General features: G+C 41.4%; 1 protein-coding gene across 2 annotated transcripts in view; it reads right to left on the bottom strand.

The window, feature by feature from the left end:
• Positions 1–12,740, bottom strand: part of LOC139576830 (dedicator of cytokinesis protein 5-like) — a 56,925-nt gene that overhangs the window by 34,666 nt on the left and 9,519 nt on the right. For both annotated transcript variants that reach the window (XM_071403351.1, XM_071403352.1), the window contains exons 2-26: positions 10,585–10,668; positions 10,238–10,278; positions 10,090–10,145; positions 9,847–9,943; positions 9,525–9,673; positions 9,254–9,389; positions 8,976–9,133; positions 8,651–8,732; positions 8,203–8,332; positions 7,313–7,385; positions 6,738–6,880; positions 6,376–6,501; positions 6,111–6,235; positions 5,793–5,891; positions 5,459–5,531; positions 5,216–5,319; positions 4,745–4,925; positions 4,485–4,582; positions 4,311–4,400; positions 4,039–4,139; positions 3,753–3,887; positions 3,539–3,650; positions 546–616; positions 307–413; positions 60–196 (exon numbers count right to left, since the gene is read on the bottom strand). In XM_071403351.1, coding sequence (XP_071259452.1) covers positions 60–196; positions 307–413; positions 546–616; positions 3,539–3,650; positions 3,753–3,887; positions 4,039–4,139; positions 4,311–4,400; positions 4,485–4,582; positions 4,745–4,925; positions 5,216–5,319; positions 5,459–5,531; positions 5,793–5,891; positions 6,111–6,235; positions 6,376–6,501; positions 6,738–6,880; positions 7,313–7,385; positions 8,203–8,332; positions 8,651–8,732; positions 8,976–9,133; positions 9,254–9,389; positions 9,525–9,673; positions 9,847–9,943; positions 10,090–10,145; positions 10,238–10,278; positions 10,585–10,668 — 2,708 coding nt within the window. The remainder of the gene's footprint in view (positions 1–59; positions 197–306; positions 414–545; positions 617–3,538; positions 3,651–3,752; positions 3,888–4,038; positions 4,140–4,310; positions 4,401–4,484; positions 4,583–4,744; positions 4,926–5,215; positions 5,320–5,458; positions 5,532–5,792; positions 5,892–6,110; positions 6,236–6,375; positions 6,502–6,737; positions 6,881–7,312; positions 7,386–8,202; positions 8,333–8,650; positions 8,733–8,975; positions 9,134–9,253; positions 9,390–9,524; positions 9,674–9,846; positions 9,944–10,089; positions 10,146–10,237; positions 10,279–10,584; positions 10,669–12,740) is intronic.

Below are 12,740 nucleotides of genomic sequence, written 5' to 3'. Positions count from 1 at the left end.
CTGATTTCAGTGTTTCCAGCAGCAGAGATAGAGATGTGCTGTAGCAATTAGCCACTCACCACATCCTTGCGGTCCAGGTTGTCAAGCACAGTGCTGAGCAGCTGAACACAGGCCTCGTGGTCAGGCTTATTGGAGTGGTCATCCAGCTGCCCACTCAGCTGGTCAGTCAACAGTGGCAAGAGGACATCTCGACACTCTGTGGGGTCAAAGACAAATAGAGACCATTCAAATGTGTCATCATGTGGTTCTGTTTTTAAATAGAGATTATTATAAAGTTGTGTTTTAACCAGAGAGGCGCCACAGTACCTGGCTTTTTGAAAAGGCCACTCTCCACCATCTTACACATGCAACCAAGCTTCTGGCGCACCAGCTGAGAGTCAGGGATGCTCTCGATGAACTTGGTCAGAAGAACACTAGTGAGGGAGAGACAGGAAGACATACAGAAAAAGGCAAGGACATGTGACAATGTCACTATCTTTTCTATACAGGAAACAGTATAATTTCTGCAGAGATTTTACTGTTAAAATGTCATTACAAGGAGTTACCTGAGCTCCACAGGGTCAAAGACATTTTTTATGTCATTAATGATGGTGGGGAGGTATTTCAGTATCGCCCCCTGAAAAAGACAAGGTCTCAAAAGTGTTTTAAAAAGAACATGAGGGAAATATCACTGGATAAAGTTTTACAGAGCTAGTCAACTATAAAGTGTTTATCAAGTAAAACTTGAACCATCTTTCATGAAGCCAGCATAAAGGACAATAATTATAGGACCAAGGACGATAACTATAACAAAAACGATAAAAACTATACAAATAAATAAAATCGTTCTAATTGAAGTGAACAGGAACGTCACACTAGAACATAACTACAAAAATAGTGGAGAACGACAACGAGAGCGATCACTTCCAGAGAGATTTTTTCCCCTGTCCCCAACGATAAAACATTGACAACCAATCAAAAACGCGTTCTATTGAAGCGTTCATAGCTCTAGGTGCGCGAGGCTGCTCAGAGAGGAGAGAAGGCAGAGCAGAGCTCAAGATAAATTTGCCTGAATAACTGGCCATGTGTGAGCATATTGTTGTCCACGTTACTTATAAGACGACTTGGGAGAATGATGATCCACGACAAACAGCGCACGAGAAGGACATATTTTCGATGGTAGGCCTATCTGTTAACGCCGATATATCCTGGCAAAATACACACTATGACTTGCCTACTAATGTGCCTTTCTGGACCTTGTCAACTGTCAAATACCCATTACTGATCAAAATGGTTGCCTAATCAGGCCTAGGCTAGATTATTATTATTTCAGAATGAAACATGCATTCAAAACGCAGGTTTTTTTTGCGGTTATTGAAATGACATATCCACTACAGTTTACAGCCTAGACTATAATGATTTACTCGCTAGACAAATGCATTCAAAATGCATTATTGCATTGTGCTGTTATAGCCTAGGTATGATTGTTTTTCTTGTCCCCAAAAAGCTTAATCAATTAGGGAGAATGTCGAGCTGGAGCGCAGACTGGGGCGCACACTATCCTAGGCTACCTGCCATTTTATTATCAGATTAAACAATATATTTCAACTGTGTAAATTCATTGCGTATAAGCTATTCACGGCAGTATTAGGGTCTAACATTTAGTTAATAAATGGGTTGCATACGCTTCTAAGGCTGCAAATATCTATTCTGTTTTCACCGTTCTTTTTGCACAATTGCGCACCTGGCATCTGCTGCCTCGCAGCTACAGATATTCCTTTCTATTCCTTTACACAGCTATTCCTTTCCCTTGGAATCCCAATATCTTGTTGTACACCTAATTCGAGCATTTTATTTACTACTACTAACCTATTTAGGAGATATTGCAATTTGCTCTTACTTGCTGAATGTAAAATAGGGGAGTTTGAAAGAAGAGGGAGCGCGATGGTGTGAGCAAAATAAACCACATGATTAGCCTGCTAATGTATCTTTCTGGACCTAGGTTGTATGCAGTTATTTCGGCATGAAGCACTCAAAACAGGACGTTTAAGCGGTTATTCAAATTTGCCCAAGACAATAATTGTGTAGTCACTTGATAACAATAATACATTCACCATTACACTGTATTGTTGTAGCTTAGGTAGAATACTTTTCTTGTCTAAAAATCTAAGCCTAATCAATAGTGAAGCTTTGCGTGTCCGAGACTGCAGCGCAGCCTGGAGGAACGCACAGATCTGCCATGTAATATTCTGTAAAAAAATAAATATTGATAGCACTACTATTTAACTATTGAAGGCTACACATCTCTACCCTCTCTCTTCCATCTGTTCCGGTGTGCAATATACTGTAGTGTAGGCCATAGGCCACTTTAATAAATGGATTACTAGTCACTTTAAACAATGCCACTTTAAATAATGCCACTTTAATCATGTTTACATATCTTACATTACTAATCTCATATGTATATACTGTATCTTATACCATCTATTGCATCTTGCCAATGCCGCTCAGCCATCGCTCATCCATATATTTATATGTACATATTCTCATTCAACCCTTTATATTTGTGTGTATTAGCTAGTTGTTGGGGAATTGTTAGTTTACTTGTTAGATATTACTGCACTGTCGGACCTAGAAGCACAAGCATTTCGCTACACTCGCATTAACATCTACTAACCATGTGTATGTGACCTATAACATTTGATTTCATTTCATTTTGGCTACGCGAGTCGCTCCGCTATTCCTCTTCACGTGTAATCCCAGGAAAAGCTATAGACTACTAAAGCTATAGACCATTTATTTTTAGCCTTTTTTAAACGAGGCCTAATTGCATTTTCGAGGGAGAGAAGCATGATTGCTCTAGCTAATTGTTGAATGTAAAATAGGCCTAGGCCAAATGAACTGTCGTGGGAAAGTTAAGGAGATAGAGTGCGTTGGTGTCAACACTGGCCAGTGATGATAACATTGTTGCACTGATGCATTGCAAATGGTTGCTCAGGACAGACAGAGATAAGCACAGCAACAAATAAGATCTGGAGACAAATTGACATCCATTAGAAACATGGAAATCACTTCCAAACCACTTGAGCAACAATGCAAGCAATGACATGATATAAAAGATGTGCAGCCTAAACAGTATTTGTTGTTGAATGACTACATTTGAATATGAGTTCCTATATGTACATTTAAGTATTATTTGCAGTTGTCACAATAACAGTGAACACACCCTGAAGCACTGAATGGTCTGTCTTACCACCTTATTAACAGGCCTACAGCGTGCAGTAGTATGCATTGATAAGTTGATTGACAGGTGTACCGCAGAACGCTGGTTATAGTTTTGTATAATGTATCTTTATAGTTATCATCCTTGGTGTGGGTGGCCCTTAAGGCTTCCATAAACATAGAAAGGGTAAGCTAGTTTGTAAAGCTGACAATTTCATTTGAATAATACAGTGAGTGTTGCTCTACCAGGCTATTCAATGTTAACTGAGAGTGCATTAAAGAAGATGAAGTACCATGCAAGTGTCCATACCAGTGTCTCTCCCCTACACCAACTCACCTTTATCTTCAGTCCCTCGTCTAGCGGTCTGTCCATGAGTGTGTTGAAGGAGAGGAAGAGCGTCCGGATGGAGTTAAAGAAAGCATCCCCATCCTCACTGGTCCCATAGAATCTGAATAAACAAAAAGAAGGACATTGCTCATTTCAAAACAAACTAATATTGTCTACCAAATGTATGAGTATGTATGAGGAAGGAAGGCCACAGCTATGATACCTGAGGTAGAGGACCCGGGACTGCACAATGAACATGAACAGGTACTTGAGGGCTTTGAGGGCTGAGTACAGCCCCTCTGTTAGGACAGGCTTATCTGCATGGCCCACATAGTAATTCAGAACCTTGGTCAGCTTCCTGAAAAAGTAATGGAATGGGGCACTCAGGGATACCAGCAACTGCATATAAACGACTGCATTCTGAATGGGTGGAAAGGTGTCAAAACAGGAGGAAAGAAAAATGAACAGAGTAGAGAGGGAAATGTGAAAAAGGAGAGGGCTAGACTCACATATAAGCCAAAGTGGCACTGAAGTGTTTGTTGATGTATGTCTCCAGTACTGGGTTAAAGTGCTGAAACTTGATGTCTCCAATCAGTGTGATTATGAACACCTAGAAGAAAAGCAAAGCACAGTCAGGAACCAGTGTAATATAGAAACCTGCTGGAAAATGTTGTTGCATGAATAGTTTCTGATATACAACTGTCTTTTGGTATATTAAAGACAAATGCCATTAACCCTGATCGCTTAACGCAGGTAATTCACCCACCACTCCAGAACTCACCAGAGCATTAAAGACCAGGTTGTCATAGGTGTCCTTCTCTGAAGTCTCCATCATGATGTTGAACAGGGCATCAAGTGTGTCCTGTAGAAACTAAGACCACAAAAGACAAATGCATTAGTACAAGGTGTCCTTGTATGTTAAACTAGTTAAGAATACTGGAGCAGTCAGACTCACTTTGACAATCTCTCCTCCCTCTACCTCCATCAGGCGCTGCAGGTTCTGGTCCAGCTGTTCAGGGTTGGACCTCCAGTTCAACAGGCCCAGGAGATCCACTGGAAGAGGAACAGGAGAATATTACTTTTATGTCAACATCATTCTTCTCTGTATTATGAGCCGAAGTGCGGAAAGAGTTGGATTTGATTTGATTCAATTTGTTAAGGTCTGTTTGATTCTAAATACATTGTTTCCCAGATAATCGTGTCCTACTACAGTACCATTCTGGGTGAGTTTAGTGGAGCAGGTGAGAGTGCCAATCTGGAAGCTGTCTTTTGTGACTGGGATGACTCCTGAATGCTGAAAGGTTTTCCCTGTCTGCCTCTCCTTCTCCTCCACCTCAGCCCAGGAGCCTGGCAGAGTCAGGTATGTCTTTGCATCCTCAGTCTTCTTTACGTCAACCTGAGCAAAATGAACAAAAGGAATTAAATACTAAAACATATTAATCTGTATGTCATTTGCTATTCATTGACCAGGGAGCGGCCATGAATGATCTACTTACTTTCAACTTTTTATTTTATATGAAATATCTAACTAATTACTACTTCACTACTTAACAGATAATGAAATAGAATCCCTATGGGGAGAGAATTATTTCAAATGAATCAAATGTATCTGAACCCTCTGGTTCCACCAAGCTGTGGGCATCATATAGGGTCTGCGTCAGTAGCATAGTGCTGTGTTGGTCCCACCTTGTAGACAATGAGGTCATGTCTGCCGTCTCTCAGCGTGGTTCCGTCTCCTTTCATCAGGCGGACGAACGCCATGCCAAACGGCTTTTCTGATTTGTCTCTAGCTAAAGGAAACACAGCAGTGTCAGTGAGGACCCAATCAACCAACTCTGAAGGACACATTCATATTCATTCTGACCAGATGCCAGAGGGTTAGGGCAGGATGCCCGGGTGTCGAATGTGATAGAAACGTGAGGCACTCACAGTCCTGAGATGATCTGTGTCGAAACATCACCCTTAGATGACAGCGGCCAACATCTTCAATAGGAATAGTCACCTTGGAGGGGGAGAAGAAAGGAATGAGGAGAGGAGTGAGGAGAGTATCATGACAAGAGACAGAGAAAGTCATGTCTAGTGTCTGTCTAGCATTTTGTATGAGTGCCACAATCCTTGCCAATATCTACTCTAAAGGATTATTTAATTGTATAGAGACAAATATTTTGGGGAAATTAATTGCTGAACTTGAGCCACCATGGGGAGAGTACAGAGCTCTTTTGTCCTGACAGAAACACCTGGGATGCTGGTAAGTGAGCTGTACCTTGACTGTTTCATTCCAGCTCGGCTGCTTGACCTGGTAGTAAATTACAGACTTGTACTCTGTGATCCCATCATATCCAGCTCCAGGAAATATTGCTTTCTATTCAAGGAGAAAGAATGAGATTCAGTCAAACATATTTTTTTGCAGACAAGAAACCCCATGTATATGTATAGACATTAATTGGGGTCATTTTGTAATAACTTAGGTTTTCTTACAGTAAACCAACAAACATGAGTTGACCAACATGCAATACTTGAGGTAAAAATGGTTAAAGAAAGAAATGTGGAGGCACACATAATGTTAAGACAGCACCCGTACCTCCATGAGATTGCCATCGTCATCTAGTACACTCAACATCACCTCAACATTTTTGGGTGACGTTTTTTTACCGCGGTCAAACTCCCCCTGCAGCAAGGTCACATATATATCGTTCCTCACATATCCTAGAGGAGAATTAGTTGGTTAATATTGAAAAACAATATATTAACTGTCACTGCTGTAAAGGCAGCTACAAAGTATGCAACCCCTTGTTTCAGACGCAATTCAGCTATAAATAAGAACATGTACAGTAAACGTATGGCACCTGGGAGGATGATCTCAGGGAAGCCCATCTTTCTAACAATGGCGGTGGTGCGATCCACAAAGTGGGAGTAGTCCTTCCTGACCTGGGACAGGTCACCAGGAAGTAGCTTTAAGGTCACAAACAGTCCTGAGAACCCAGCAGGGCCAATCAATGAAGAGATAGTTAACAAGACAGAGGAACTAACAGAATGTTCAGAATGGATACACACAACCTGTTACATTTCTATTTTGAACCCAGACCCACATTTTAAAAGCCACTTCCGAGTTACATTCTTTTGTATTTTATATTCTGTTCTACTCTGCTATATTCTAGGCAAACTGGTGAGTTGTTGCCACAGAGTGGCAGTGAGTGTGTCTCTTTACCCTGGCCCTTGTGGTTAACCTCCCGGGTGTTAATGACTTTGTTGAAGACGGCGGTGAGAGGCTCGTTCTCTCCAATGACCCGGGATGGGAGGAGAGGTGACATGATGAGTTGCCTCTGACGGATGTAGGTCTCCATAGCTATCCTGGGAGAGAGAAGAAGGATAGATAAAGAGGAGGATAAATATATGTTTAAAGTGGGACTGACAAGTGGATGGAACCATTGATCACAAAACATAGAGCTATGAAAGACATATTGAGATATTGGAAAAGAAAATCCACAAAATATAACAGTGCATGTGACCAAGCAAGAATAAGAAACAGTCTCCAGTTGCATTTTTGTTACACTGCACTACAAACCTAGATTTGTCCTTGATCTACAGTATTGTATAGCAATAGAGGAAGCAGTTGCATAATGCATTCCTTTAAGTACTCTATCCTAAAACAGTTCAAGCCATTTGTCATTTCTGACTCTATGATGGTGTAAGAGAAGGTTGAGTTAAAATGGACAGCGGAGTGAGGACTATTATCACAGTGTGAAAATGAGCAGAGCCTGTGAGAGATTTTAAAACACTCACTGCTGAAAGGGGATGAAATGCTGCTTCTCCTCATCATCTGCTTTCCCATGGGCGATATCTGTGATGTCCATCACTGTGAACAGAGGCAACTGTGAATGTGGTGGTGATATGTGGCAAAGGCTAAGCTAATAAGCTGCTTTCAATTCAATTATCCTGTTATTGCCACTGCTGCTGCTAGCATGACCTCACTTTAATATCTTTGGTATTTGATTTCTCAGCTCGAGCCATTTCACAGCAGTCTTCACTCCGATTAAGTAAACTACAGAGCAGAACGACAATGTAATTTGTGTTTGAAAACTAGTTATTGGGCCCTCACACACCTGTTCCAATGCACCAGAGACAATGATAAAAAGATACATCCACAACAGGAGCATAGGTAGGATTCCAGCAGGCCTGTCTGTGTGATCTTGAGCTTTGTGTTGCAATAGATGATGGTTCAGTAGGCATTCCTCTTTCTCTCTCAATTAGTAATTTCTTAGGAAATAGCTGAGGGAAATAAGAGCTCTGTATTGCTCCCAATGATACTGGGTTCAGTCCATTTGCTGTGATACCAAAGGAGACAATTTCTCATCCAACCCAGAAATGTAATCCTCCACTCAAAACAACGAGGGATGTTTAAATCCTTTCCCCTGACTCCTTTGGCAAGGCAGACAACGTGGAGGTAGTTTATGGGTCAGGAGGGTAAGCAGGTTCAGGTGGGCTCAGGGTGTGTCTGGCTTTTATCCAGGACAGGGATCCTACTGTAAATGTTTGTTTAGGCCCTCAATTACCCATTCACTCAAACTCTGAGTAAATGGGGTAGTGTTAGTGTTCTGATTTCAGATTTAATTGAATGTGTAAATTTGCGCAAACAAATATAGTGAAGACATCTCAATTAAAAGACATCTCACCAGCTACACCAAACGGTCTCCTTAACCCTCCTGTGTGTTTCTTGCCCTCTTTGAGTTCCATGCTGCCCACCCTGATAATCTGACAGACGAGGAAGAGACGTGGCCTAATCAGGTCACTGCTGCTCAGATCCTGGCCAGAGAGGGCAGAGTGGAGAAGATCATTTCAATGCAAAGATAAGGATGACATAATGCAAGTAAAGTAAAAGTTGGAAGGCAGAACATATTCAATATCTTATGCAATGTTGCTTATATTAATTTTAATGTGAGCAGTTCAGATGAAGAGCCTGTCTGAGGATATAAATGGCATGGCATGGCATTGCATAGCATGCCCCAACCAAGGACTGTCACTGCCCGCTTCCGGTCCATCTATTAGGCCCCATGGCTAGACTATTATATTTACAAAAACAGAGAAACAAGAAAGTGGAAGGGAGGGTTTCATCTCTGTTACCGTGAAGAGGGCAGGCAGATTGTTGAGTTTCTCAATCTCTTTGGGCATGCCCATGCTGTCCCAGCGCACCAGGAAGTTCTCACTGCAAACATACATGGCATTCACAATCAAGAATCACAACTCCCATACCTCACTGTAACAAACCTCTGTGTTTTTTACAAGATAACACAAAAACAAATATATCAAAATGCCTACATACAGTCACGTTATTAAATATATATGCAATGTGGAACAAATGAGTACTGGACGAATTGTTCTGTCAAGCGTCAGAATGGTAATGGTGGTTTAGTATAATGCAATGAATTTAAATTAGTTGGTATCTGACCTGATGAACTCTGACTGGTCAGGGTCATAGAGCGACATAAGCAGCTCTGCATCCTCCCCGATGTTACAAACAAAGTTCTTGAGGTTCATGAGGAGACTGTATGTGTGCACTGTGCTAAACAGGGACTGGCGCCTCATCTCCAGATTCTGCTTCCGGGTCTACAGAGGGGCACAGAGACACTGTATGAGCAAACACGATGCACTGGCAGGGCAAACTCTGCAGCATATACACGTAGTGGTTTATCTATCAGAGAGGTGCAAACAACAGCTGGTCCATGCCTTCTCCTCTTGTATTCTGTCATCTATACTGCGGGATGCAGTCTCAAAGGCTCGGAATAGACTGACTGTGCTTGTGCAGTCCGGGTCCAGAGTGTTCCCTGCGTCATCTCGCACCACCAGGTCCAACCCTAGAATCCTGTACAACAGAAAGCATCAAATATAGCTTAGGACAGATTTACAAGGGCATATTCTTAGCACCATGACTCAGTCACATAAAACGTTACAAGCATGTTTATGTCAAAATGCAATTCAAGTAGAGTACAATTTATACCGGTTTCCATAATCAATCTTAGCTGTGACTTTCTTCCTGAGCTCCACAAGGTCATCCTTGGGCAATGTTCCAGACACTATCTGAGATCGATACTCGATGAGGCTGTAGGCCATCTGTTGTACGCCCCTGAACAGAGTGGTCTTGTTGTTCTGTCAAACAAACAGTCATATTCATCATCACAGTCACCCAGGCTAACATAATTACCCTTTTCCAAACCGACTAAGTGTCAGAGTTGAATAACAGCATAAGGGTAAAGTGAATTCTTTAATGTGAAGATGATGTAAGTAGGGTGATGGATAAGAAACTAGTTTTCTCAACGTACCACATATAGCTTGTGCCATATTTGTGCCCATTCCCTCAGAGTGGCGCCTAACTCCAGTACCAGTGGTAGGTCTCCTGGGATAACTATTTCCTGCTGGCTGTAAGATGGGTGGAAGGAAGGAATGTACCAGATATTGGGTCCCACAGGTGCATCACATGCATCAAATCGTGCAAATAGGTCAAGTCACCCATCCCATCAAATACAATCCATTTCTAATGACATGACAAGTGAGTGACACCTTACCCTGTCCCTTCAACTTTAGCCTCCTTTAGATGGATGTACGAGGCTGGGAAAATGCCCTATAAGATGAAACAGAAACGTAAACCTCTTCTTCAAATTATTTTCTAATTTTAAGGAAAAACTATGAATGGATATACGGTTGTTGCCATACCTTCTGTGCTTTGTTCCGTATTGTGTACCCTCTATACCAGCCTGGGGAGATTAAAGATTGATATAGAGATATGACAGAGATATAGGGATAAATATAATATAGATAAGACCGATGAGAAGAGGGCAAACTAGATACAGATGGTGATATTGACTGTTATTTCTTTCAAAAGAATTTCATTAAACATTGCTGATTATTTTCAATCCATGTCTGGTATGGATCACAGCTTTAGTTCAATGTTTCACAAAGTTTCAGTGTTGAAAACTGTTACTTAGCATGTGACAACTTGTTGTACATAAGAACGTGAAGCTAGAGTGATATGTTAGGGCATGTTGGCTGTTCATGCTCACCTTCAAATGTCTCAAGTATGTGTACAGTGTCTCCCACCTGGAGACACAGCTCCTGCTCTCTTCTGGTGTCATAATTATAGATTGCTGAGAGAGAATTGATAGGAGGGGGAGAAAAAAGAGACAGTCTTATTATGGCAGTTTTACTATGTGAAACAACATACAAACGCAAAACGACAATCCCCAGCTAGCTCAACATACAGAAAGTGAAAACAGAAAAAAGATAAGAAAAGCCCAGCAAAGCCTATAGACTTTGGCCTTTTCCCAGGTCATATCTGATAAAGGTACAGTATACTGTAGTCAAGTATTTCTTGCGCTGTGAAAAAGCATGTTTGAGCTCGAGTAAGAGTAAACATTGTTTTATGAAATTACAGGTACATTCTTGTGTGGTGCAAGTGGAATTCGGTGTTGGCCTTATATTGGAAACCCAGTTTTAATTGAAAATGTCCCTCAATCTCTTGGATTTTCACTTCACTCTTAATTATAGCCTAATACATGTACAGTATGTGCATGTATTCATGATTAGGATTTTAGGACAGCCTGACCTCACATTTTAAATAAAGAGATGACTGACATAATCCTGTTATTTATCATTCCCTGAGCCTATGTGTTTGATGGAGTAAATGGAAAATGTTTTTCCAAGTGTATTACAACATCCACACAGAGGAAAGCAGAGTGAGGAGGGGATTGACATCATGTATTATTTATTCCTAAATCACCAAGCCATGGAGCCTATCGGTTAAAGGTCACATTGTAAAGAGTATACGGCAGCCAACTGGGTCAGTAGAGTGCCCTGCCCTCCTCTCCTCTTCAGCTGCAACCCTGCCCTCCTCAGTTTGTTAACTTAAGTTCCTTCCTAGAGGCGTTCGCTGTATCTCCCTCCCTCCTTTTCACTGAAAGACACAAGTGAGAGACAGATCACACAGCACAGCATGCTCTCTCTCTCTCTCTCTCTCACACACACACACACACACACACACACACACACACACACACACACACACACACACACACACACACACACACACACACACACACACACACACACACACACACACACACACACACACACACACACACACACACACACTTCCTTGTCATGACTTGAGTGAGCTGCAGTGCAAACAGACTTTCATAGCCTAGTACTCAGCATCCAACCTCTATCACAGGAACAAGACAAGGAGCTCTGTCCTGACTTGCACAGTGATAATCCTTGTTGCCGGAGGCTAGGTCTCACTGCACGCTTCAACTGGCTAAGCTCATCACATCTCTGAATACCTCACAACTAAACATGAATATTCTTTCAGTAAGTATACTTCCCATTTAATTGTATGCAGTTCCCCTCAAATGCAAATTAGTATGTGACTGTTCAACACTTGTTCTGTGAGAACAAATAGTACTAATTTAATACGTAGACCTGTGGGGAAAAGTTATACAGTGCCTTCAGAAAGAATTCATACCCCTAGAATTATTCCACATTTTGTAGTGTTACAGCCAAAATTCAAAATAGATTTTTCTCACCCATGAACACACAATATCCCATAATGACAAAGTGAATGAAAATTAAATACAGAAATGACTCCACCAGAGAGTGGTGGTCATTTCCATGTTAAAGGACGCATAGGAGTATGTTGAATTGGGTGTCAAATGAAAGCTGAGTCTACAGTTTTCAGTTTTTCACAATTCCTGACATTTAATCCTAGTAAAAATTCCCTGTCTTAGGTCAGTTAGGATCACCACTTTATTTTAAGAATGTGAAATGTCAGAATAATATTAGAGAGAATGATTTATTTCAGCTTATATTTCTTTCATCACATTCCCAGTGGGTCAGAAGTTTACATACACTCAATTAGTATTTGGTAGCGTTGCCTTTAAATTGTTGAACTTGGGTCAAATGTTTCGGGTAGCCTTCCACAAGCTTCCCACAATAGGTTAGGTGAATTTTGGCCAATTCCTCCTGACAGAGCTGGTGGAACGGAGTCAGGTTTGTAGGGCTCCTTGCTCAGTTCAGTTCTGCCCACAAATTTTCTATAGGTTTGAGGTCAGTGCTTTGTGATGGCCACTCCAATACCTTGACTTTGTTGTCCTTAAGCCATTTTGCCACAACTTTGGAAGTATGCTTGGTGTCATTGTCCATTTGGAAGACCCATTTGCGACCA

Source organism: Salvelinus alpinus, chromosome 5 (assembly GCF_045679555.1).
Source record: "Salvelinus alpinus chromosome 5, SLU_Salpinus.1, whole genome shotgun sequence".
Classification (NCBI taxonomy): Eukaryota; Metazoa; Chordata; class Actinopteri; order Salmoniformes; family Salmonidae; genus Salvelinus; species Salvelinus alpinus.
Note: the sequence above shows the minus strand (reverse complement) of the source record. Positions and strands in the feature narration are given on the sequence as shown.